This window comes from Papio anubis, chromosome 7, assembly GCF_008728515.1.
Source record: "Papio anubis isolate 15944 chromosome 7, Panubis1.0, whole genome shotgun sequence".
NCBI classification, from domain to species: domain Eukaryota; kingdom Metazoa; phylum Chordata; class Mammalia; order Primates; family Cercopithecidae; genus Papio; species Papio anubis.
The window spans coordinates 82,770,203-82,797,415 of record NC_044982.1 but is presented as its reverse complement, the minus strand read 5'-3'; the positions used below and the strand labels follow the sequence as shown (position 1 = coordinate 82,797,415).

The 27,213-nt window shown below is 48.6% G+C and overlaps 1 protein-coding gene across 9 annotated transcripts in view; it reads left to right on the top strand.

Annotated features, from left to right (window-relative positions):
- The window catches only part of DHRS2 (dehydrogenase/reductase 2), a 54,976-nt gene that overhangs the window by 9,174 nt on the left and 18,589 nt on the right, over window positions 1–27,213 (top strand). For 2 of the 9 annotated variants that reach the window (XM_009211155.4, NM_001281888.1), the window contains 8 exon segments: window positions 7,794–7,971; window positions 8,146–8,323; window positions 8,785–8,886; window positions 12,170–12,237; window positions 13,118–13,169; window positions 13,416–13,550; window positions 13,837–13,892; window positions 14,151–14,657. In XM_009211155.4, coding sequence (XP_009209419.1) covers window positions 7,794–7,971; window positions 8,146–8,323; window positions 8,785–8,886; window positions 12,170–12,237; window positions 13,118–13,169; window positions 13,416–13,550; window positions 13,837–13,892; window positions 14,151–14,262 — 881 coding nt within the window. In that variant the 3' untranslated portion in view covers window positions 14,263–14,657. 9 annotated transcript variants of the gene reach the window in all.

Here is a 27,213-nt window from a genome sequence, read left to right as displayed (position 1 = left end):
TGTGTGTAACCCAACCTTTCTCTCTGGCTGCCCTTAACATTTTTTCCTTCATTTCAACTTTGGTGAATCTGACAATTATGTGTCTTGGAGTTGCTCTTCTCAAGGAGTATCTTTGTGGTGTTCTCTGTATTTCCTGAATTTGAATGTTGGCCTGCCTTACTAGGTTGGGGAAGTTCTCCTGGATGATATCCTGCTGAGTGTTTTCCAACTTGGTTCCATTTCCCCCCTCACTTTCAGGCAATCTGACGTAGATTTAGTCTTTTCACATAATCCATATTTCTTGGAGGCTTTGTTCATTTCTTTTTCCTCTTTTTTCTCTAGACTTCTCTTCTCGCTCTTTTCATTTGTTTGATCTTCAATCATTGATACTCTTTCTTCCAGCTGATCGTGTCAATTACTGAAGTTTGTGCATTTGTCACGTATTTCTCGTGTCATAGTTTTTATCTCTATCAGTTCGTTTATGGCCTTCTCTGCATTGATTATTCTAGTTATCCATTCTTCCATTCTTTTTTCAAGATTTTTACTTTCTTTGCGCTGGTTACATTGTTCCTCCTTAGCTCTGAGAAGTTTGATCAACTGAAACCTTCTTTCTCAGCTCGTCAAAGTCATTCTCTGTCCAGCCTTGTTCCGTTGCTGGCGATGAGGTGTGTTCCTTTGGAGGGGGAGATGTGCTCTGAGTTTTTGAATTTCCAGCTTTTCTGCCCTGCTTTTTTCCCATCTTTGTGGTTTTATCTGCCGTTGGTCTTTGATGATGGTGATGAACTGATGGGGTTTTGGTGTGGGTGTCCTTTCTGTTTGTCAGTTTTCCTTCTAACAGTCAGGACCCTCAGCTGTAGGTCTGTTGGAGATTGCTTGAGGTCCACTCCAGACCTTGTTTGTCTGGGTATCAGCAACAGAGACTGCAGAAGACAGAATATTGCTGAACAGCGAGTGTTGCTGTCTGATTCTTGCTCTGGAAGCTTTCTCTCAGGGGTGTACCCCACTGAGCAAGGTGTGAAGTGTCGGTCTGCACCTAGTGGGGGATGTCTCCCACTTAGGCTACTCAGGGGTCAGGGACCCACTTGAGCAGGCAGTCTGTCCGTTCTCAGATCTCAAACTCCGTGCTGGGAGATCCACTGCTCTCTTCAAAGCTATCAGACAGGACCCTTTACCTCTGCCGAGGTTTCTGCTGCTTTTTGTTTAGCTATGCCCTGTCCCCAGAGGTGGAGTCTACAGAGACAGGCAGGCCCCCTTGAGCTGTGGTGGGCTCCACCCAGTTCGAGCTTCCTGGCAGCTTTGTTTACCTACTTAAGCCTCAGCAATGGCGGGCACCCCTCCCCCAGCCTCGCTGCCACCTTGCAGTTAGATCTCAGACTGCTGTGCTAGCAAGGAGGGAGGCTCTGTGGGCGTGGAACCCTCCCATCCAGGTGTGGGATATAATCTCCTGGTGTGCCGTTTGCTAAGACCCTTGGTAAAGCGCAGTATTAGGGAGGGAGTTACCCGATTTTCCAGGTGTTATGTGTCTCAGTTTCCCTTGGCTAGGAAAAGGGATTCCCTTTCCCCTTGTACTTCCCAGGTGAGGCGACGGCTCGCCCTGCTTCAGCTCTCGCTGGTCAGGCTGCACCAGCTGACCAGCACTGATTGTCCGGCACTCCCCAGTGAGATGAACCCGGTACCTCAGTTGAAAATGCAGAAATCACCCGTCCTCTGTGTTGCTCATGCTGGGAGCTGGAGGCTGGAGCTGCTCCTATTCAGCCATCTTGCTCCGGGACCAACAATATATTTTTTTAGATTCCTTTATGTTGTTCAGTGTGGCTTCAGTTCATTCATTTTCATTATTGTACAGTATTCCATTATAGAAATGCAACATGATTTGTTGATGTGTTCCACCATTAATAGGCATATAGACTTTGATATGGTTTAGGTATGTGTCCCTGCCCAAATCTCGTGTTGAATTGTAATCTCCATTGTTGGAGGAGGGGGCCTAGTGGAAGGTGATTGGATCATGGGGGTTAGATTTCCCCCTTGCTGTTCTTGTGATAGTCAGTGAGTTCACATGAGATCTGGTTGTTAAAAGCGTGTAGCACCTCCTGCTTTGCTCTGCTCCAGCTGTGTAAGACCTGCCTGCTTCACTTCACCTTCTACCCTAATTGTAAGTTTCCTGAGGCCTTCCAAGCCTTGCTTCCTGTGCAGCCTGTGGAATTGTGAGTCAATTAAACCTCGTTTCTTTATAAATTACCCAGTCTCAGGTAGGGTTTTTTTTTTTTTTTTTTTTTTTAGAGAGGGTCTTGCCCTATCTCCCAGGCTGGAGTATGGTGTGCAATCTCAGCTCACTGCAGCCTTGACCTCCTGGGCTCAAGCAATCATCCCATCTTAGGCTCCTGAGTAGTTGACTACAGGTGCACACCACCACACTCAGCTAATTTTTGTAGAGACAGGATTTCACCATGTTGCCCAGGCTAGTCTCAAACTCCTGAGCTCAAGGGATATGCCCACCTTGGCCTCCCAGAGTACTGGGATTACAGGTGTGAGCTACCGTGCCTGGCCTCAGGTAGTTCTTTATCGCAGTGTGAAAACAAACTAATACAGACTTGTTTCCAGTTTGGAACATTCTAAGCAGGCTTCTGTGAACGTGTGTGTACAGTCTCTTGGTGCACACATGACCTCCCTTCTGTAGGATGCTAGTTCCCTCTACAGAGTCGGAGATCTATATTTTCAACTTCTCCATATAACACCAAATCATTTCCCAAAGTGATTATGTGTCCAGAATTGGTGGGTTCTTGGTCTCACTGACTTCAAGAATGAAGCCGCGGACCCTCACGGTGAGTGTTACAGTTCTTAAAGATGGTAGTCCAGAGTCTGTTCCTTTAGATGTCCAGGTGTGTCTGGAGCTTCTTCCTTCTGGTAGGTTCGTGGTCTCTGACAGGAGTGAAGCTGCAGACCTTCATGGTGAGTGTTACAGCTTTTAAAGGTGGTGCGTCTGGAGTTGTTCGTTCCTCCCGGTGGGTGGGTTTGTGGTCTTGCTGGCTTCAGGAGTGAAACTGCAGACCTTCGTGGTGAGTGTTACAGCTCATAAAGGCAGCATGGATCCAAAGAGTGATCAGCAGCAAGATTTATTGCAAAGAGCAAAAGAACAAAGCTTCCACCAGTGTGGAAGGGGACCCGAGACAGTTGCTGCTGGCTGGCTGGGCAGCCTGCTTTTATTCCCTTATCTGACCCCACCCACATCCTGCTGATTGGTCCATTTTACAGAGAGCTGATTGGTCCGTTTTACAGAGAGCTGATTGGTCCATTTTACAGAGAGCTGACTGGTCCATTTTGTCAGAGTGCTGATTAGTGCATTTACAATCCCTGAGATAGACACAGAGTGCTGACTGGTGCATTTACAATCCTCTAGCTAGACATAAAAGTTCTCCAAGTCTCCACTAGGTTAACTAGATACAGAGTAGTGACTAGTGTATTTACAAACCCTGAACTAGACACAGAGTGCTGGTTGGTGTATTTACAAACCCTGAGCTAGACACAGAGTGCTAGACACAAAAGTTCTCCAATTCCCCACTAGGTCAACCAGACACAGAGCACTGATTGGTGTATTCACAAACCTTGAGCCAGACGCAGAGTGCTGACTGGTGTATCCACAAACTCTGAGCTAGACACAGAGTGCTGATTGGCACATTCACAACCCCCCAGTTAGACACAAGAGTCCTCCAAGTCCCTACTAGACTCAGGAGCCCAGCTGGCTTCACCTAGTGGATCCTGTGCCAGGGCCACGGGTGGAGCTGCCCACCAGTCCCACGCCATGCACCCATACTCCTCAGCCTCTGGGCAGTTGATGAGACCGAGTGCCATGGAGCAAGGGGCAGGCTGGCACTGCTAGGGGACCCAGTGCACCCACGGCAGCTGCTGGCCCAGCTGCTAAGCCCCTCACTGCCCTGGGCCAGCAGTGCCAGCTGACTGCTCTGAGTGTGGGGCCTGCTGAGCCCGCACCCACAGGAACTCGCACTGGTCTGTGAGCACTGCATGCAGCCCCAGTTCCCGCCCATGCCTCTCCCTCCACACCTCCCCACAAGCAGAGGGAGCTGGCTCTAGCCTTGGCCAGCCCAGAGAGGGGCTCCCACAGTGCAGTGGTGGGCTAAAGGGCTCCTCAAGTGCCGCCAGAGTGGACCCCGAGGCTGAGGAAGCACTGAGAGTGAGGGCTCCTAGTACATTGTTACCTTTCAATTGTACTTACCCTGTATCCAGCAGTGAATGAGAGTTCCTGTTGGTTTTGCTTTTTCAGCTAGAAGTGAAAGGTAACAACGTGCCAGCAGCTGTCACTCACTCTCCACCTCGGTGTTCACTCTGGCCATGCTCAAGGAGCCCTTCAGCCCACTGCTGTGCTGTGGGGTCCTGTCTGGGGCTGGCCAAGGCTGGAGCTGGCTCCTTCTGCTCATGGGGAGGTGTGGAGGGAGAGGTGTGGGCAGGAGCTGGGGCTGCATGTGGCACTCACGGGCCAGCGTGGGTTCTGGGTGGGCATGGGCTCAGCCCTGCACTCACCCAGAACCAGCACAGGCTGGCACCTGCTGGGCTTGATCGGGGGATGAGCTCCCTCTGGGCTGCCGGAGTGCCCTGGCTAGGTGCTGCAAAGTCCCATGGAGAGTGCCATTGAGAGGTGAAATTGGCTGGGCTTCTGGGTCAGGTGGGGGCCTAGAGAACTTTTCTGTCTAGCTAACGGTTTGTAAACGCACCAGTCAGCACTCTGTGTCTAGCTAAAGGTTTGTAAATGCACCAATCAGCACTCTGTGTCTAGCTAATCTGGTGGGGACTTGGAGAACTTATGTGTCTAGCTAAAGGATTGTAAATGCACCAATCAGCACTCTGTCAAAATGGACCAATCAGCTCTCTGTAAAACAGACCAATCAGCTCTCTGTAAAATGGACCAATCAGGTCTCTGTAAAATGGACCAATCAGCAGGATGTGGGTGGGGCCACATAAGGGAATAAAAGCAGGCCACCTGAGCCAGCAGTGGCAACCCACTCGAGTCCCCTTCCATGCTGTGGAAGCTTTGTTCTTTTGCTCCTCACAATAAATCTTGCTGCTGCTCAGTCTTTGCGTCGGTGCCACTTTTAAGAGCTGAAACTCTCACTGTGAAGGTCTGCAACTTCACTCCTGAGCCCAGCAAGACCACAAATCCACTGGAAGGAATGAACAACTCCAGATGTGCCGCCTTTAAGAGCTGTAACAGTTACTGTGAAGGTCTGCAGCTTCACTCCTGAAGCCAGCAAGACCACAAACCCACTGGGAGGAACGAACAACTCTGGACAGGAGGAACGAATAAGTCCGGACACACCATCTTTGAGAACTGTAACACTCACCTGAGAGTCCACGGCTTCATTCTTGAAGTCAGCAAGACCAAGAACCCACCAATTCCAAACACATTTTGGTGACCACAAAGGGGCTATCACCTATCGCCAAGCGGTGAGATTATCACCAAGTGGTGAGACGATCGCCTATCACCAAGCTGGGAGACTATCACCAAGTGGTGAGTACCATCAGACCCCTTTCACTTCCTGTTCTGTCCTATTTTTCCTTAGAGTTTGGGGGCTAAATACCGGGCACCTGTCGGCCAGTTAAAAGCGACTAGTGCGGCCGCTGGACTAAAGACATGGGTGTCAGGCCTTTTGGGAAAGGGCTCTCTAACAACCCCCAACTCTTCGGAGTTGGGAACGTTGGTTTGCCTGGAAGCAGCTTCTGCTTTTCCTGTACTTCTGGGCTGAGCTGAAGGTCGACAGAGAGGAAAGCCATTCAGCTCTGGGGTCCCAACAAGTTGGTTGACCCTGTGGCCACGAGCGGAATTCTTTTTTTTTTTTTTTTTTTTTGTGAGACGGAGTCTTGCTCTGTCACCCAGGCTGGAGTGCAGTGGCCGGATCTCAGCTCACTGCAAGCTCCTCCTCTCGGGTTCACGCCATTCTCCTGCCTCAGCCTCCCGAGTAGCTGGGACTACAGGCACCCGCCACTTCGCCCGGCTAGTTTTTTGTATTTTTTAGTAGAGACGGGGTTTCACCGTATTAGCCAGGATGGTCTCGATCTCCTGACCTCATGATCCGCCCGTCTCGGCCTCCCAAAGTGCTGGGATTACAGGCTTGAGCCACCGCGCCCGGCCACGAGCAGAATTCTTAAAGGCATGTCGCTCAAGTGAGACTCGCCTATCTGTCCTATCTATCCTGACCCTTGTCCCCTGGGTCCTAATGCCTGCCAGACATACTTCCTCTTGCCTCTCTTCTCCAAGGCTAGTCCCGCTTCTAAAAAACCACTCCCTGTCTCTGGTGCTTTTCTAGTTTCTCCTATAAGAATGATTTCTAGTATAAATTTCAGGACTCTATTACCTTCTTTAGGCATCTGGGCTCACCAATCAGAAAGATATAATTTTTGCCCAAAGCCCCATGGTAGGGGGGACTATCTGGGATTTTAGGATCCCTCCTCAGACAAGCAGGCCTAACAAAAGCTAGTCCTGAAACTAGGATATGGGGAATCTCAGAAATTGTATCCTTCCTTTTCATATAAGTGAGGACAAAAGGTGTCACTCTTCCAACCCTGGAGATCTCTTTCCTCCCTCAGGGTATGGCCCTACAATTCATTTTTGGGGCATAACATCATTATAGGACATGGGTAAGGTCCCAATACTAACAGGAGAATGCTTAGGACTCTCTAACACGTTTTGAGAATGCATCAATAAGGGCCACTAAATCCAATTTTTCTTGGTCCTCCTTGTGGTCTAGGAGGAGAGGCAAGGGTGCAGCACTCTGTGTCTAGCTAATAGGGTGGGGACTTGGACAACTTTTGTATCTAGCTAGAGGATTGTAAACACACCAATCAGCACTCTGTGTCTAGCTAAAGGTTTGTAAATGCACCAATCAGCACTCTGTCAAAACGGACCAATCAGCTCTCTGTAAAATGGACCATCAGCAGGATGTGGGTGGGGCCAGATAAGGGAATAAAAGCAGGCCACCTGAGCCAGCAGTGGCAAACTGCTGGAGTAGCTTTCCACTCTGTGGAAGTTTTGTTCTTTCCCTCTTTGCAATACATTTTGCTGCTGCTCACTCTTTGGGTCCGCGCTGCCTTTAAGAGCTGTAACACTCAACGCAAAGGTCTGCAACTTCGCTCCTGAGGCCAGCGAGACCACGAAGGCACCGGAAGTAACGAACAACTCCAGATGCACTGCCTTTAAGAGCTGTTAACAGTTACTGCGAAGGTCTGCAACTTGACTCCTGAAGCCAGCAAGACCACGAACCCACCAGGAGGAATGAACAACTCTGAACACACCATCTTTAAGAACTGTAACATTCACCGCAAGGGTCCGCGGCTTCATTCTTGAAGTCAGCGAGAGCAAGAACCCACCAATTCCAGACACAGAAGCAGTTAATTACTGGCATAATTATTTGTTGGTGCCTGGCATCCTCATTTAACTGGGAAGCTGCATGGGTGGGGTTCAGGGCTGAGTCTGTGGTTTACTAGGGTGTCCCCACCTCTACTGCCCAGTGCCTGACACATTGCCAGTGCTCAATGTTTGCTATGCAATGAATGGAAAAATCACCCATGTCTACCGAATGTTGAGTCTCACATTTTAATTTGTGAATAATTTCCCCAGTTTTATAGCTTAGGAGTGTTCATGGATTGCTTTCCTGACCTGAGGTTCATGTTTGAAATTTACCCTAACCAGCCTGACTCTCTGACACTCTGTTGCTGGCCTTGTCTGTCTGGAGGAAGGAGGAGAGTAGATTACCTTCATGCTCACTGAGGCATCAGTGATAAGTGAAACTGATTATTTGCCCTAGGCCTGATTCAACAGGAAGCATCGCAGACACCAACCACCATGCTGCCAGCAGTGGCCCGGGGCCACCGGGGCTGGTTTCATCCCTGTGCTAGGCTTTCTGTGAGGATGAGCAGCACTGGGATAGACCGGAAGGGCATCCTAGCTGAACGGGTAGCTGTGGTCACAGGGTCTACCAGTGGGTGAGTGCTGGATTGCCCATGGGTCCTGACCCCACACAGGGTCCTTGTGGCTTCCACAAGGACTCAGAGTTTCAAAGCAAGACCCACCTTTATTTGCTGATTTCCAGAACTGGGTAGAGGAAGGACAGTGGGGAGAGGCTGAGGCTGACTTGTGCCCTCCATTTCTGCATCCAGGATCGGCTTTGCCATCGCCCGGCGTCTGGCCCAGGACGGGGCCCACGTGGTCATCAGCAGCCGGAAGCAGCAGAACGTGGACCGGGCTGCGGCCCAGCTGCAGAGGGAGGGACTGAGCGTGGCGGGCATTGTGTGCCACGTGGGGAAGGCTGAGGACCGGGAGCGGCTGGTGGCCACAGTGAGGGGGCAGGTGGTGGAAGGACACAGAGAGGGGAAAATGCAGAACCTTTCCTTCACTGCTCAGACCTGGGAGGGGGCCTAGAATATGTCCTGAGACCGTGACTGTGCCCAGGCTGACCTTGCTGCCCAGAAGGTCCCTCGGGAAAGTGGCCTGTATGTGAGAGGACCCTCACCCCACCCCCAGGCCCTGGGAGAATCATTGTGGAGGAAGAGTCTGAAGGGGTGAGGGAGGTCCCCAGAGTGACCTTCCTCTCTCGGTGCCTGGCCCCAGGAGCCTACCCTTGGGACACCTAGGTCACTTTCCTTCAGGAGAGTTTGGTTTTCGCAGGAGCCTTGTAACCATTTCTGGCTGAAGCATCTGCTCTGCAAGCTTTGCCTAAAGGCCCTATGACCTGGACTGCCCTGGGAGGGAGAGCCCTCCTTAGGCCATCTCCACACTCACCCAAGTCCTCTCTGCAGGCCCTGGAGCACTGTGGGGGCGTCGACTTCCTGGTGTGCTGTGCAGGGGTCAACCCTCTGGTGGGGAGCACTCTGGGGACCAGTGAGCAGATCTGGGACAAGGTGAGAGGCCTGCCCCCGGGAGGCGGCTGAGGTCCCGATGCCAGCTCTGCACTGGGCTCCAGCATGCCTGTGCCCACCAAGACACTCTGTTTCCCTCCAGAGGTTATTGGAGAAGCAGGCCCTGGGTGGTAGTCCTGCCTGGCTAGCTGTCTCCCAAAATGTGCCCGGATGCTACTTTCTGGCTTGTTGATTCTTAAATCTGGCCCCTACACTTTCCACTTTCTTTTCTCTTCTCATCCCTTTTGCATTTAATCATTCAGCAGATATTTATTGCTGTGTGCCAGGCACCACCATTCCAGGCTCTAGGGATACAGCTGTGAATGGTTAGTCACAGTCTCTCTGTAAAAGTCAAGCATTTCTGTGTGTTGCACCCTTTTGTAGAGGAAGATACAGGTCCTGTGTTTTTCTTTGGTGACCTGTGCCTCTTGCGGAGACTCACTCTCTCCTGGAAGGGGGCTCCTCATTGAGTCTACAAGAACTTGCTGTCAGGACCAGATCCAGCCATCAGCATTCCAGGGGATTAGACATCCCAGCCTGCTGCCAGTCCATTTAAGGATTCTGCCACCTGGTCCACAAGGGACTGGGAGAGACCTTGTAAAAGGCCTTGAAGCCCATCTTGGGCCCAGTTGTTCCCCAATGACTTATGTTCCTTTCACTCTCATGTTTTGTTCCCTGTTCTCTCTGTCAGAATGCATGGTGATGAATCTCATTCTTTCTGCCATTGTGAGCATTCCCCACTCTGCCCTAAGCACTGGGTCAAAGTGTTCCCTGCCTTCTGGCCTTAGTGTGTTCTGCCTTCCTTAGCTCCTGCACTCTCATTGGCCAACATCATCTTCAGGCTGGCCCCTCCCTTCTATCTGCCCTTGGCTGGGTGCCCTTGGCTACATCCTCAGAGATGATCTGAAATTTGAGCTCCCTGCAGCCCCTGCTGAGCTGCTTCCCCAGGCTCTTTAGCTATATTCTTAATGCCTCCAAAGGATCATTTGTGAGTTTATAGCTGGGATTTTATTGCTGACAGTCTCCTAAGCCTCCTGAATCATTTTCCTGTTTAGTGTCTCAGTTCACAGGATCATGACTCTTTTTCTCGAAACTGTTTGCAGTCTTCCCTCCTGAAGCTGAGGGCAGATGCCAACAATCTGACCTTACTTTCTTGGATTCTCCCCTGTTCTCCAAGGACTTGGCCTTCAGTGAGCGATTCTGTACCACTGGACAGAAATCATTGATGACTCGTCCCCGATCACATCTGCCATCACCTCGGAGGTGAAATTGTCACAAAATGAGTTTAGAATTTACCAGATGCTCTGCTTTCAACTAAATGCAGTTTTCAGTAGGTGTCCTGTAAGGAGAATTCCTTACCATTCATCTTATTTTTGAGCCAGTTTTGAGGCCATCTCCAGGCAGACCCCCCCCCTTCTCTCTAGCAGGTTTCACCATTAGGGAAACCTCTAATCTTTTAAACCACCAAAACCACATCACCTCCATCCTTCTCCTTACCCAGTGACTCCAGCGTGCACCCTCTTTCAGGCTCATGGGTAGTTCTCTGCTCAGGACTACTTGGCACACAGAGCTACTCTCTCCTACTTTCTAATGGGGCAGTTTTCTTCATCAAGGGAGGGAGTCTCACCTTTTCTTTGGCATGGGTTTTGTTCCTGAGTCTAGGAGGGGCCTTACCTCAGCCCATCACTCAGCCTGATGCACATGGAGTTTTGGACAGATATCCTGTGGGCTGGTTGGGGTCTATTTTGTCCAGAAAACCCTTACAGCTAGCCTAATCCTCAATTCCTTCTTATTAGGGACCTCAGGGTGTTACCCTCTTCTGACATCTGGGCCACTTCTTGCAGTCATGGGGGGTCATCCCCCACACTGGTAACGTGTCGTCAAATGGGTCACAGCAACATTCAGCTTAAGTATTTCCCCCGCCCACATCCAAGGGATTGAGTGGGCATGAGATCGGGGAGTGGAAAAAACATTGAACAGTCCTGGTCAGTTGCAGGTGTGCAGTCTCATTCCCTAGAGATGCAGGATGCAGATGACCTGAATCAGGATAGATCCCTGCAGGAGGGGTTCCTGGTGCCATGTCAGTCCCACCTGGCGCTCTGCCTTAGCTCCCAGGCTCTGCCTCTGCATCTTTCCTTGCCACTTCCTCTCTCACTTCTCCCCTGTTCCCAGACCCACCAGACAGATCCTCCAGAGTGTCAGGACCTGTGTGGCTTAGCCTGGATTCAGACTTTAGTCACAAGCAGGATCAGCATAGACATCTAGCTCCCAGAATGGCAATTCTGTTTTGTCTCCCTGTTTGTATTGGTTGCAGGAAAGCTCAGAGCCAAGTCTGCGACAATCTGGTGTGTGTAGGCCTTCACAGCCTGCGTTTTGGTAACCAAATAATAGAGTAAATGCTCAGTCTTTATCACATGCTGTGAACTGTAGGCACCAACCTCACTCTTGCTTTTTCTTATTTTTCTGCACTGATTTTTCCTTTTCTCTATTTCTTCACACATTGTACCTATTTGATTTGTTTTATGCTGTTGCATTGTGAGTATGCCTTAAATTCTATGGGGACAAGGCGAGAGCACAAGCAAATGAAAGCTCAGAGAGACAAAAAAGACTGTTCCAGAAATCTCCCTTGCTTCTAGCACCTGCTTCCGCTCCATCAGACTGTCTTCAGTCTTTCTCCAGAGGCCTCTGCTTACAGTTTGTTGTTGCTGTTTTTTTTAAGAGACAGGATCTCACTCTGCCACCCAGGCTGGAGTGCAGTAGCATGATCATGGCGCACTGCAGCTTCAAACTCCTGGGCTTAAGGGATCCTCCTGCCTCAGCCTCCTGAGTAGCTAGGATTACAGGTGTGCACCACCACACCAGGCCAATTATTTAAAAAATTTCTTGTAGAGACAGGGTCTCACTATGTTGCTCAGGCTGGTCTTGAACTTTTGACCTTGAGTAATCCTCCCACCTTGGTCTCCTAAAGTGCTGAGATTACAGACATGACCCACTGCCCCCAGTCCCCATTTTCTTTGAAAGGCCTGAACATTTCCTTCCTCGTGTCAGTCCTGAACAATTCACATTTTCAGGGCTCTGCTCACAGGCCTGTGACTTAGCCTGCCTGCCTATGAAACCATTAGCAAATTGGAAATACCTCTTGCACTAGTCAGAAGGGGGATTAGTTTCTCGTACCTGCACACAAATTGGGTCTGCTGCACAAATTACAGGGCTCCAAGCGTCTTATGAGATCAGGACCTGGGTTGACTATGTCTCTGCCCTCATCCATGCTTTGCTCTGATTTCAGATCCTAAATGTGAATGTGAAGTCCCCAGCCTTGCTGCTGAGCCAGTTGCTGCCCTACATGGAGAAGAGGTACTGCAGGGTGGAGGTGGGGACCAATGGGAGTTGGGGACCTGAGTTGGGCACCAAAGTAGAGTCACTAGCACAGCCGGTAGTGGGTGGAGGACAGAAGAGGTCTCTCTGGGATCTCCACATCCCTTATCTTGTCCTGCCTCACCTTCTGTGTGGCTGCCATTCCCAATTCCAGTGGCTGCAGGATGAGAGCAGTATTCCAGGGGCCCAGGCATAGTCTCCTTGGCCTTGACATCAGCAGGTTTGGTACAAGGCTATGCTTTAGTTCCTTGACCTTGTTGGCTGGTCATTGTTACCTTACCTGCTCTCTGTTCTTACCAACTTAAAACCAATGACAGGGTTAGCTCCATTCCTCTCCATAGGAAAAAGCCTTCCTCATGCCCGCGCTTGGTCTCCAGGGACCCTGCCTGTGTTCTAGGTCCTGCAGATCTGACTGTACTCCTCACAGACACACCCTTAGGAACTGGCTAGGGGCTGTCTTCAGTAGAAGGAAAGTTCCTGACCATCACTTCAGGTCTCCCTTACCCCATCTGCTCCTTAGAGGTTGCCCATGGATAGGCACTCACCATCAGCCTTGGGTGCCTGTTCACCAAATCCACCCTGCGCTCTCCTTCAAGCACCCGGCAAGAGAGGAAGCAGAGTATAAGGGTTCTGAGCATGGACATTGTATTTATGAGAAATAGGGATGGAATCCCAGCTCTGCCATGTATTGGCTGGTACTAAACCTCTCTGAGTCTCAGTTTCTTGAACTCTGAGATGGGGATAGTAATAGGACCTGTGTTGCTTCTGTGAGGGTTACATCATTTAGTGACCGCCTGATGGTATCACCATCAGTGGTAAGCTCTTAGCTTCAGCTTCTCTTGTGTTTGTCTCATCTCAGGAAGGGTGCTGTCACCCTGGTCTCTTCCGTTGCAGCTTATTTTCCAAGAATGGTAAGTGCTTGGTCCTTGTGCTCCTCAGTGGTGTAGGGTGAAGGGCAACTTTGTCCTCTTCCTCAGAGCCTTACAGAGAAAATGCCTGAGACAGACCCCCACCATCCTCCTGCTGCCCTGGGCTGAGCTTGTCTCCATGTGGGTGGGACGGCTGCTGCGCCTGTGAGATCCCTGTAGGTGAGAAATCCAACCAATGCTTTCCCCCACTCTCCCATATCCTAATCACTCTCTCAATTCCCCTCCCAGGAGCTGGGTGTCTACAATGTCAGCAAGACAGCGCTGCTGGCTCTCACTAGAACACTGGCATTGGAGCTGGCCCCCAAGGACATCCGGGTAAACTGCCTGGTTCCAGGAGTAATCAAGACTGACTTCAGCAAAGTGGTGAGGATTGGGTGTGTCCTCCATCTCCCAGTCTGGCTAAGTGGGAACCCTGCCCAGTGACTAAGGGATAAAGGGGTGACTGAATCCTTAGGTCAGCATGCTTATGACTGAGGTCTTTATTGTTCTCTGAACTCAGCCATGGTGCAGTCCATCCATCCTGAGAAGATGCTCCTTCTTTTGAGAAGGGCAAACCTGCCCTAGGTGCTCTGCCTGGTGGCCTTCCGGGGGCCCTGCCCATCTCCTTGTTTTAGTAGCACTGACTCTTTCATTTCTTCCCTTTCCCCAGTTACATGGGAATGAGTCTCTCCTCAAGTACCTCAGGGAGTATCTTCAGATGCAGAGGCAAGTGGGATTTGGAGATTTGGTGGTCTGTGTGTGGCTGGGCAGGAGCAGTTGAGTCTATTGCAAGAGCAGACCCCTCCCTGTCATCTGACAATTCTTTTTTGCTGAAATCTGGAGTCCCTGGCCCTGGAGGGTGCAAGTAGCCCTGTTGCGTCCACCCTGTTCCCCATAGAGCCCACTCCCACCTATCGTCCGTGAGCCCCAGAGCAGCAGAATCAGAGTACAAGATGCTTGACACTGTGTCCTCCTTCCATCCAGGATTGGGGAGCCGGAGGACTGTGCAGGAGTCGTGTCCTTCCTGTGCTCTCCAGATGCCAGCTACATCACCGGGGAGAACATTGCAGTGGCAGGCTTCTCCTCTCGGCTCTGAGGGGAGTGGGGGTGGCTGTGCAGCTGCGGTCCCAGGCCCAGGAGCCTGACGGGGTGTCTAGGTGATTCTTTGGATCTGGAGAGAGGGTCTGCCATTCTGCCAGACTAGAAATTTGGGGACTTACTCATGCTAGGCTCGAGGGAGAAGAAAAACCCTTCAGTATTCTCCTTAGGACTTATCTGCATGACTGTTGTAGATTTGGCTGATCCAATCAACATGTGGGGTTCTCGGTGTGGGGCTGGGGAGCTGAAGGATTTTATGGAGCTGTTGCTTTGGAGGAACCTTAAGGGAAAGGAGTAGAAGCTCAGGCCTCTGAAGGATCTCAGCTCCTCCTCTCTGTAATTTGTGCTTTAAGCATTTTTTTTCCCCTAAAATAAACTCAAATTTATCCTCAAGTCTGGAAGCGTCTGTCAAGGGTAGAGCCCAGGGCAGCATGGTGGGAAGAGGCCTCTACCGCCAGCTGCCCTGAGCTTGTTGCAGACACACGGAGGTGGGAGTGAGTGTGCTGCCTTGCAGAAGGCTTTGTGTGTGCTCCATTATCTGAACTGGGCCTGCTGGGGGCTCAGCAAGGTGGTGGTGGGTGATGGTGGAAAGATTCTGGGGTTCTCCCAGGGGTCCTCCAGGCTGGTACTTCTTAACATTTTCTGGGCCACACAGGCCTTTGAGAACCTAGAGAAAACAGTTATACCAAATCTTGTGTGTAGTTCCAGTTAGAAGAGAGTAGTCAGAGCTGAACTTCCTCTTGGGATGAACACACGACTGTCTTGGAAAGGGCTCTGTGTATTGTCCTGAGTCATATTCGGGGGCACTACCCTTTGTGCATGCATACCCAAGCTCAGCCCAGTGGAGGGGCAACAGTGGTCCTCAGGTTTTCTGTGGCCCTGAGCACCCCTCTTGTGACCCATAAGTGTTGTCCTGAACCAGTCCAGAGGGAGGAACTGAGACAAGACTTCTAAGCTGACCCCCAGCATTGGTCTCATGGAAGTCCTTCAACAATGCCTCCTCTCCACGCCACCCGGGGACGGGTCCTTATGGAGTGAATAGTTCAATTACAAAAGCATTTGTGCATCTTACTACAAGCTATGCATTTTGCCAGGCACCCTGGAGAACACGGACATAAATAAGACCAAACCTCTCTCCAGGTCTTTCAGTGTGGTGGGAAGACAGAAGGCAGAACACTCATCAGAAAGTGAGGCAGAACATGTTTATTCATTTGATGCATTTATTGACTACCACTCTATGCCAGTCACTGTTCTAGGAGCTTAGGGTATAGCAATGAACGAAACAAAATTTGCTGCCCTATGAGCTCACATGCTAGTCAGGAGAGACTGTAATAAATAACAAACATATTATATGTAGTGTTAGTAAGTACAGAATAAAAAAGATAAGGAGTAGAGCAGAGGAGGGTGTGGGGGTGGTGGGCAAGCCAGGGTAGGCACATCATATGCAAAGCATCACAGGACCACAGAGGACCATGGCTTCCAGGGAGGCTGGTGGAGGTGCCATCAGAGCTGAGACCTACTCATTAAACATAAGAACAAATTGGGTTGCAGGAATGCTGTCTTTCAGTGGGAAGACCAGGATCTGAACAGGCGGCACGGTTAATGGTGAAGGGATAAATGCACCTCTGGGATCCTCAAGACATGGGAAGAAATATTATAGTAATGGACAAGACCAGAGTCTGGATGTGTTTTTGGCCCTCCAGATCCACTCCCCACCCTTCTCTGCCTGGCGTGGTGCCGGGCTGACCTCCATACTGCATCATGGAGGCTCCCTTGCTTTCAGGCTTTCACTCAGGGGTAGAACTGGGGAGGTCACATGTTTCCCTGGCCCCCTTCCTGAAGGCAGTGGCTGTGTCCACCAAGGACTATAGCTCCTGTGAGGCCACTGACACCCCCTCAACCACCAACTGGCTCCCCACTTGGGCCCTTCATGCTGGGAATCACTGTTGCTGGTTCCTGGTGCTTCACTACCCTTTGCTGGTCACTTTAATCTTGCCCACTTATTATTCCTTCATTTCATTCTCTTTAATTACTCCTTTGAATGTGGCCTGACAGGGGAGCCACAGCCAGGTCAGAGTGGGGCAACCCTGATAGGTTTAACTATTGAAATCTTTCTAACCACCCCCAGCCAGGCTGCTGTGGCCTCTTCCTTGGGTTCCTCCAGGCATTCCTATGACTCAGCAGCCAAAGGGTGAAGGGGTGACATGGCAGACTTGCCTCTTTTGTGGCCCAGGCCCTGCAGTAGATAAAAGACAAATACAAGAAGATCTCTGGAGGTGCCAGGGACCTGCCTGAGACCCCCCGGGCATCACCTCCCTCCTCCTGGCCTTTTGCAGCCAGGTTCCCACTCCTTTCCAGGAACTCCATGGAAAGGAAGAGGAATACAGTCACTTGGAGGTGAGCAGTCATTTCTCACTGGTTCAGAGACCACTTTTTACAGCTCCTCAATGTCCCTACTTCCAAAACTATTTTGGATGTTGAGCAGGGAGGGTCTTCCGGCTGAACAGTGCCTGGCCCTGCCTACTGCTCCTTCTCTTCCCACTGTCTAAGTTGTTTCCTCCCTCCTTCCTCATGGAATTGGGCCACCTGCAGCGCCTGTGCTGGGCCTCCCTAAAACCAGCTCTCCCTGCCTGGACATCTGTGCTATATCCAGGCTGCCCACCCTGGAAGGTGGGTACTACCATGCGTCAGCCTCAGGTCACCCACCTCCATGGGCTGCTGAAGGAATGCATTCTTATGGAAGCACACCCCTCAGCCTGGGTTCTCCAGAAAGCAGAGCCAGGTGTCAATGCTTCTGTGGCTTCTAGAGGAAGACAGGAAGAGCCGGAATTCAAATGAGGTCTCCATTCTCCAGCCCTCCATGATCCTTGCTGGTGGCATCATCACTGCTTGGAGTAAGTCCCCTGGTGGAGTCGTTGCCCCAAACCTGGCCTGACTGGGAAGTAAGATTGGGAGCCTCAGTTTCTGAGAAATGGGGGTCCCCCAAAATCCTTCCTGACTTCAAGGTGTGTGATTCTCATCTAATATTTGGTTCACAGCCCTCTCTCATGCAGCAATTGGGTGTGAATCCCTCCTATGGCAGTGTGTGGTGGGCATCCCAGGGTCCCAGGGGAGATTTGAACCAGTTACTGAGCTAGGTGCAACTTAGAATCAGGGCCAAACAGAAGAGTGTCTGAGTTACCCAGAGCCCCATACAGGTTCTAGTGGGTGAATTTATAGTGGAATCAGGCAACATAGACACGGGGTTTTTCTAGCCAAACTCAGCAACTCTGGAGTGAGGATGAAGGAAAATGGATAACGAGGTCTTCCTGGGTTTGGGACATGTCCAGGCCACAGTTCAGTGCCAGGATGTCACCTGAAGTGGCCCAATGGAGGGATCCCAGTGTGGGGGATGGTGGGGATCCAACTTCTCCAGTGACCCAAAAGCATAAGGTCTCAGCACTGAGGCTTCAGTCAGTGTGGGGAAGGTTCTACGGCCTGGATGAGCTGGGGAGACACAGCAAGGTGTAGTAGGAGATGCAGCAAGGAATGGAAGGCTGAATTCTCCAGGCGAGAAGCCCAGGCCCAGAGAGGTGACTCACTCAAAGGTTCTGTAGCTCTGGAACAGCTAAGGCAGTGAACATGGCCCTGCCACTCTCGCTTCAGCACCATGACCTTCTCCTTCACCTTCAGGGGCTGAGTGCAGAGAAAGTAACCATGTAAGATGGGACAATGTCCTGTAGGCTTGCAGGAGAGACACCAAGAGTGGAGAGATTGGCTGCAGAGAGGCTGGTGGAACTGCAGTTTGAAAGCAGGACAGGGGACTGATCTCTGTCCTCCCTGCAATGAGAGTAGGGAAAGCTTTGACTTCCTAGGTAAGAGCAGAGAGACGTCACCAAGACAGAAAGCCTCATTTCTGTACACAGTGGGGAGAAGAGGACTTTGCACATAGCCGAGCAATGCTCAAAGGGGGTATTTGGAGTCCTGGTGACATGTGTGTTTGTGTGTATGCAAGTGTGTGTGTGTCGTGTGTGTGTGATACAGTAGGACTGACCTTAGCAAGGGGAAGGGGTTGGAGAAAGTGTGGGTAAGGATGTGGGAGGTGTGGAGGGGATTTGCACTTGACTTAGGGCTCTTGCCTCTTCCTCTGTTGAAATACCCATCCTGGGTCCAAGCTGAGCCAAGCCTTGTGGAGTGAGGAGTGGGGAACAGAGAGAAGGGAAGGCCTTTGTGCTCTGACTCAGCTCATCCACCCTGCCATGCTCCTTGACTGCCTCACAGCCCCCTAAGTGGACAGAGTGCAGTGTCTTGTGGCCTAACTGGGTAGGGTGAGGACAAGGGCTGGGACTGATTGAGTCTCCCATCTCCTTCTCCCATAGTCTTTCTCAGTCCACATTTCCAGCACAGGGGCTACTGGTTGTGGATAACCATGCACATGTGCTTTCTTGAGATAAATCACCTCAGTATTTATTTGGTTTCCAGTAGCCTTGGGTGATACTGAAACTATTACCTGGGCTAATCAATGAGAAACAAAAAACAAAACAACAGCCAGAGGGTTTCTGTTGGCTTGGAAGTGTCTGGGAGCTGGGAAGGAGGAGGAAATGGAACCCTGGAAGTGATGAAAGGCAGTGAGTGGGACTGAGTTTACAGCTCTTCAGGTGTGGGCAGAGCACCTCAGGATGGGTCAGACTCGGGGGGCTGGAGTTGGAATAGCAGACTCTCCACTTTGGGAGCACTTTGTTGCCTACTTGTACATTTCAGGTTAATTCCCTTATCTCTGATCCCTTAAGAGAAAAGAGAAAAAGTCCTATGGCTATGGGGGAATTCTAGAGTGTGCAGGGATGGCCACAGATAAGCATTCTGGTAAACTAGGGTAATAGCATTCCAGCCCGTGGGTTCTCTGTCTGGTGACTCCCCAGGCAACCCATGCTTGTCTGGATGTTATCCTCACACCCTGGAATAAAAAGTGGTGCAAGCTTCAGCCCCTGTTTTTGCTTTTTCCGGACTACTGTGTGGTTGGGGGAGATCCTCTTGTCCACTGTAATGTAGCACTCACCTTGGCACTGCGTATCTCCAGCTGTCCCTGCCAATGTTCTGCTTGTGAGGCTGGGCTTATCCAGCAGGAGGGAGGTCAGGGCAGTGCCAGGGTGAGGAACCCAGTGCTAAATTATAACAGAAGGGGTGGTCCCAGGGTGACTTGAGACAGTATGGCTATGCTGAAGAGTAGAACGTGAGGTTTTTATGGAGGCTTGGTTCTGTGGAGTCAGGTGAGGACGGAAATGGGTGCATGCCTGAGGCAGTGTTTATTTACTGTTGACTTCAGCAGCAAACATCCTGGATTAGATTTTGCCGAGAAGAGGAGTTGTCCTTCCAAAGTAAATGGTCCCTTTGGTCAATTGTATAGTGAGGGTAAGCACTGGCTGATTGACAAAGTAAAGGAGTGACAGGAGTAGGATGGAAATGGAAGGACTGGTCACAGGTCAAGGTTCAGAATGAAGGCCACAAGCCACAGTATGCCTCATGCCTCCTCATGTGTAGGGCTGGGAGAGTGTCGAGGCAGGTGGAGGAACCTGAAGGAGCAGTGCAGGCCATGACTGTTTTGTGTGCACTGGATGGCTGGACTCAAGTTTAAAGTTTCTGTCCCTTTAGCCCTTGAAGGCTAAAAGATGCTGTCCTCTATACAGGCAGCATTCTTATGAATCCTAGTGAGTGAAATGACTCCCCTTGCTGATCATTTTATCTGTAACTTTTGATGTTTTCTAATTGCTACTCACTCCAGAGAAGTTAATTTGTGGATATACACACACAGCTTGCAAGAGGCAAAGTTGGGATTTGAATCTGAGTCTTTTTCTTAACCATCCTCCATGACAAAATGATGGCCAAGGCTCTATGAGCCCAGTTCTCTCCTCTGGCTATTCTGTCGTGTTCTGTGTCTCTTGAAAGCAGAGCCCGAGGCTTTCAATATTTGGACAAGATATGGGAGGGAGCAGGAATGATGGAGGGAGTGGTGAGAGAGTTAGGGAGGCAGGAAAGCCACTACAGGGGTGAATCATGGAGGGAGCCCCCACATGTCCTTCCCCCTAGGACCTCTTATAAGAGTGTGGAATGCCTCTGGAAGTGTAGGATGGCAGATGGAGCATTCATTCATGGGTTCTTATCTCCCACCTATCAAGGGTTGCCCCGGGATTGTCAGCTCCTTCACAGTTCCCCCAATCAAAGAGGAAGATGCATCCACAGTGCAATGAGGTGAGACCCACAGGAAATGGCCCACCCCAGCCATGTCTGAAATCAGGATAAGGGCAAGAGGGTGTGAGTCAGGGAACTCAATACATCTGCTACAAGGTCTCTAGAAAGTAATAGTCCATGGGTTCAAATATATTTAAAAACAAAACACTTAATCCATTGCTCCTGTGAGACTCCAGGGAGAAACAGAATCTTTCCTATGCACAAAATGACAATTAGTCCACTTTCCCCAAGGGGTAAAGTTTAGAAATTTTCACTGGAAGCTTTCAAGCTGCCCAGTCTCAAATCTCTCATTAATGGTTTGAGCAGTGCCTGTGGCTGTCTCTTGGGGTTACGGAAAGAAACCAGAGAATTAAAAGGAAGGGAAGACAGGAAAGGAGGATCAGAGAGAAAACTCTTAATTAACTAGACACATAAAAAGAGCTTGGGGGGTCTTTCAAAACCAGTGTTCTATTTGTTGCAAAATAGAATTATTTAAATGCAACAATTAATACTATAAAGTTTACATGCAGATCTTAAAACTCCCTTTACTTTTCCCTAAGTAAATAACAGGACAGTTTTACAATGTGAGGACTTGAGAAGTGGAGGAATACAGGGCCTTCTCTTGTCCCATTTCAGGTAATTTGGTTTCTGGAGACAATTGACAAAGGATGTTCATGCTAATGGTGGGTCCATGGTGACCTGAAGCACCCCAAGTGTGGATTTGATGTCTGGAAACCTCAGCAATAACCCCAGTCAGAGCACCAGGCAGTTTGGGTCTCAAATGTTCTGGGTCAGATTTTACCAGAAAAATGAACTGTCCTTCCATCTAAAGCAAATGGTTCCCTGGGCCATTTCAGTAAACTGAACAGCTTACTGAAAGCACAGTCAGCCCATATCTGAAGGGTTTTTTTTTTAGTTTTTTTTTTTTATTATTATTATACTTTAAGTTCTAGGGTACATGTGCATAATGTGCAAATTTGTTACATATGTATACTTGTGCCATGTTGGTGTGCTGCACCCATCAACTCATCAGCACCCATCAACTCGTCATTTACATCAGGTATAACTCCCAATGCAATCCCTCTACCCTCCCCCCTCCCCATGATAGGCCCTGGTGTGTGATGTTCCCCTTCCAGAGTCCAAGTGATTCATTGTTCAGTTCCCACCCCATGAGTGAGAACATGCAGTGTTTGGTTTTCTGTTCTTGTGATAGTTTGCTGAGAATGATGGTTTCAGCTGCATCCATGTCCCTACAAAGGACAATAAAATCATCCTTTTTATGGCTGCATAGTATCTATGGTATATATGTGCCACATTTTCTTAATCCAGTCTGTCACTGATGAACATTTTAGTTGATTCCAAGTCTTTGCTATTAGAATAGTGTCAGCAATAAACATACATGCATGTGTCTTTATAGCATGGTTTATAATCCTTTTGGGTATATACTCCAGTAATGGGATGGTTGGGTCATATATGGTACTTTAAAGTCAGATTCTGAGGAATCGCCATAATTGTTTTCCATAATGGTTGAACTAGTTTACAATCCCACCAACAGTGTAAAAGTGTTCCTATTTCCACATCCTCTCCAGCACCTGTTGTTTCTGACTTTTAATGATTGCCATTCTAACTAGTGTGAGATGGTATCTCATTGTGGTTTTGATTTTGCGTTTCTCTGATGGCCAGTGATGATGAGCTGCCATAGCCCATACAAGGAATGTCCTCTTTTGAGAAATGTCTGTTCATATCCCTTGCCCACTTTTTGATGGGGTTGTTTTTCTTTGTAAATTTGTTTGAGTTCTTGTAGGTTCTGGGTATTAGCCCTTTGTCAGATGAGTAGATTGCAAAAATTTTCTCCCATTCTGTAGGTTGCCTGTTCACTCTGATGGTAGTTTCTTTTGCTGTGCAGAAGCTGTTTAGTTTAATTAGATCCCATTTGTCAATTTTGGCTTTTGTTGGCATTGCTTTTGGTGTTTTAGACATGAAGTCCTTGCCCATGTCTATGTCCTGAATGGTATTACCTAGGTTTTCTTCTAGGGTTTTATGGTATTAGATCTAACATTTAAGTCTCTAATCCATCTTGAATTAATTTTCGTATAAGGAGTAAGGAAAGGATCCAGTTTCAACTTTCTACTTATGGCTAGGCAATTTTCCCAGCACCATTTATTAAATAGGGAATCCTTTCCCCATTTCCTGTTTTTGTGAAGTTTGTCAAAGATCAGATGGTTGTAGATGTGTGGTATTATTTCTGAGGACTCTGTTCTGTTCCATTGGTCTATATCTCTGTTTTGGTACCAGTACCATGCTGTTTTTGGTTACTGTAGCCTTGTAGTATAGTTTGAAGTCAGGTAGCATGATGCCTCCAGCTTTGTTCTTTTGACTTAGGATTGTCTTGGCAATGCAGGCTCTTTTTTGGTTCCATATGAACTTTAAAGCAGTTTTTTCCAATTCTGTGAAGAAACTCATTGCTAGCTTGATGGGGATGGCATTGAATCTATAAATTACCTTGGGCAGTATGGCCATTTTCACAATATTGATTCTTCCTATCCATGAGCATGGTATGTTCTTCCATTTGTTTGTGTCCTCTTTTATTGGGTTCTTTTAACAGGAAAGAGGTGGAAGTATGGGATGCCAAGGAAAAGAAACCATCACTTTCTATCTTAGCCTGTTCTTGTTGCTATCACAAAATACCACAGACTGGGTAATTTTTTTTTTTTTTTTTTTTTTTGCTGCTCTTGTTGCCCAGGCTGGGGTGCAGTGGCATGATCTCAGCTCGCCACAACCTCCGCCTCCCAGGTTCAAGTGATTCTCCTTCCTCAGCCTCCGGAGTAGCTGGGATTATAGGCATGCGCCACCATGCCCAGCTAATTTTGTATTTTAGTAGAGATGGGCTTTCTCCATGTTGGTCAGACTGGTCTTGACCTCCTGACTTCAGGTGATCTGCCTCCCTTGGCATCCCAAAGTGTTGGGATTACAGGCGTGAGCCATCGTGCCCAGCTGCAGACTGGGTAATTTATAAAGAGCAGACATTTATTTCTCACAGTTCTGGAGCATGAGAAGTCCAAGATCAACATGCCAGCATTCTGTGTCTGGTGAGGGCTGCTCTCTGCCTCTAAGATGGCACCCCATTGCTGTGCCCTCACATGCTGGAAGAGCAGAAGAGCATGAACCCACTCCCTCAAGCCCTTTTATAAGGGCCCTAATCCCACCCGTCAGGGCTCTGCACTCATGACTTTGTCATCTCCTAAACATCCCACCTCTTAATACTATCACACTAGCCATTAAGTTTTAGCTATCAATTTTAGGGGCTACATTCAGATCATAGGACCCTCCAACCCCCAACTACAAAACAGTCTACATCAGGGAGAGCCATTTCCAGAATCCTCCTCTAACTCCTTTCTTCTCTTCCCCATTGTCCTGAAGTTTATCAGCTAACTTCCTGCCAAACCTTTCAGGGAGGCTTGGTTCTATTCCTGCCTTGCTTCACTTGTTGGGGTTAAGCATTGACACAGCTGTGGGGAGGTGTAACTGCTTGAGGATTCACCTGATGTAAGCCTGCATGCCTGCCATAAAGGCTGTGTTTTTCCTGCCAAATCTGCTGGTTTTACTCCAGTGCACCTGGTCTCTAACCTTTTCAAGAAGAGTTTGAAACCTGCCCATCATCTGCCTTGGGAGCAGCCACACCCCAGAGTTAAGGAAGAGAGAACTGGAAAAGATAATACAAAAGTCTAGTTTACCTCCACCTTTCCTCTCCCCTTGCCATTTTATAGACAAGCAAACTGATGGCCACAGAGGGGCCAGGGACTTGACAATGTGGAGGGCTGGTGGGAGAAATTATCCAGAAATCAGGTTCCTTAATTCCCAGTGTGGGCTTGTCCATGAGAAAGCCCCATGCCAGGTTTCCCTGCTTTCTTGGTCTCAGGCATTGATGATACTTTAAGAAGTTCTTCCCCCTGCTGCTCCCTGCCGACCTCCCCAGAGCAGGAACTTCTGGATTTGAATAGGAACAGTTCTTGAAGATGGGATGGCCAAGCTGACATTAACCTCTGCCAGCCCACCGATAAGTCCAAATGATTTCACTGTCATACCTATGGGTGGTCGGAGAGCCTGACTGATCCCCACTGCGTCCCAGCCAACAGCAGGCCCATCCTCAAAGCTCCTGCCCACTGGAGTTTTAGAATATCTTCTATTAAAGGACTTTGGTGTCTCAAAAAGTTGCTGAAGTGATCCTTACTTGGTATTCAATCAATAATTTTTAAAAAATCAGGTCAATTTCTGTACCACTCAGGCAGTATAGTAAAAGTAAAGAATTGAATTAACATCTGTACTCCTTTGATTGAAAGGCACTGAAAAAGAGAAAAGCAACCCTGGCAGCCAGGCCTTAGTGTTAATAGGAGCTGGCCTGGCCCTACAGCTAGATGGAGGTGCTCTGTTGAACATAAACAATTTCTGGAAACACCACCTTCAGACCAGGTCACTTTGTTAACCTGATGCATAAAGACAAAAATAAGATTACTCTGTAATCATGTCTGAACACAGGCAAAATAAATTATTATTTGATGTGGTTTGGCTCTGTGTCCCCACCCAAATCTCATGTTGACTTTAGTCCCCAGTGTTGGAGGTGGGGCCTGGTGGGAGGTGGTTGGATCATCAGGTGGGTTCTGATGGTTTAGCACCATCCCCTGAGTGCTGTCTCAGGATAGAGTTCTCATGAGATCTGCCTGTTTCAAAGTGTACGGCACCCTCCCCTCTGCTCTCTCTCTCCGGCTCTGCCATGTGAAGACATACCTGCTTCCCCTTTGTCTTTTGTCATGATTGTAAGTTTCCTGAGGCCTCCTCAGCCATGCTACCTGTACAGCCTGCAGAACTGTGAGCCAATTAAACCTCTTTTCTTTATAAATTACCCAGTCTTGAATAGTTCTTTATAGCAATGTGAGAATGGACTAAATATATCATCTAAACTACAAAAATGACCAAACACCCATTCCCCCAGCCTGCTTAAGAGTGACTGCTGCTGCTTTATCAAAAGCACCTTTAACTTTGCTCCTTTCCTTTCTCTTTCTAGACTCAAACTGTTAAGATACTTATGGTTAAGACTGTAATCAGAGAGTTACCCCTGCTTCCCGGCAGGATCCAATCCAGGGCAAAGAAAGCCTTGTTTCCTTGAATCCTCCTCAAAATCTCCTGACACAAGCTAAATCCTATAAGTCCTTTCTAACATTCTCTTACTGAGATGCCCCGCAGATCCCCATGGTGTGTGTTCTCCCTTATTGTGGCAAATAAATAAAACCAGTTTTATTTGATCATAGTTGTGATCCTGGTGGTCTTTGGCTGGAGGGTATTGACAGCACTTATATTTACTTAAAACTTTTTTTTATGATTAATTTTGTGACAAATTTAAGTACTTTGAAAGAGTGAAAAGTGAGAAGTAAGTCTCTCTTTCACCCTCAAACTCTAGAATTCAGTTGCCCTCTCTGGAGGCAATTACTGTTATTAAAGACAGTCTATGTCTGTGCAAGCAGGTATGCATCATTGCTCATTGCATTTATCATTATTACCGTTGTCCCCTGTTGCAGGAAGTCAGGAACCCCAAAAGGAGGGACTGACTGAAGCTGCAGCAGAAGAACACAAATTGTGAGGATTTCATGGACATTTATTAGTTCCCTAAAATTAATACTTTTATAATTTCTTACACCTGTCTTTACTGCAATCTCTGAACATAAATTGTGAAGATTTCATGGACACTTATCACTTCCCCAATCAATACCCTTGTGATTTCCTATGCCTGTCTTTACTTTAATCTCTTAATCCCGTCATCTTCTTTGTAAACTGAGGAGGATGAATGTCGCCTCAGGACCCTATGATGATTGCGTTAACTGCACAAATTGTTTGTAGAACATGTGTGTTTGAACAATATGAAATCTGGGCACCTTAAAAAAGAAAAGAATAACAGCAATCTTCAGGGAACAAGGGAGATAAGACTTGGAGCCTGACTGTGCCAGTGAGCCAGGTGGAACAGAGCCATATTTCTCTTCTTTCAAAAGCAAATAGGAGAAATATCGCTAAATTCTTTTTCGCAGCAAGGAACATCCCTGAGAGAGAGAGTGCGCCCTGAGGGTAGGTCTATAGATGGCCCCCTTAAGGTGACTGCCTTTTACGGTGGAAGCCAAAATAAGCTCCGGTCTCCTGTAGCACTCCCAGGCCTATTAGGCAAGGAAATTCCTGCCTAATAAATTTTGGTCAGACAGGTTGTCTACTCTCAAACCCTGTCTCCTGATAAGATGTTATCAATGACAATGCGTGCCCAAAACTTCATTAGCAATTTTAATTTCACCCCATCCTGTGGCCCTGTGATCTTGCCCGGTCTCCACTTGCTTCGTGATATTTTATTACCTTGTGAAGTATGTGATCTCCGTGACCCACACCCTATTCATGCACTCCCTCCCCTTTTGAAAATCACTAATAAAAACTTGCTGGTTTTACGGCTCGGGGAGCATCACGGAAACTGCCAACATGTGATGTCTCCCCCGGACACCCAGCTTTAAATTTCTCTCTTGCACTCTTTCCCTTTATTTCTCAAACCAGCCGAGATGCTTAGGGAAATAGAAAACAACACATGATAAATATCGGGGGTGAGGTTATCCCCGATAGTCCCCCTTCCCATTCATCTATCCATTCAGTATGTATTTGTATTAGTCAGGTTCTCTTAGAGAGACAGAACTAATAGGATATATATATATTCATTGAA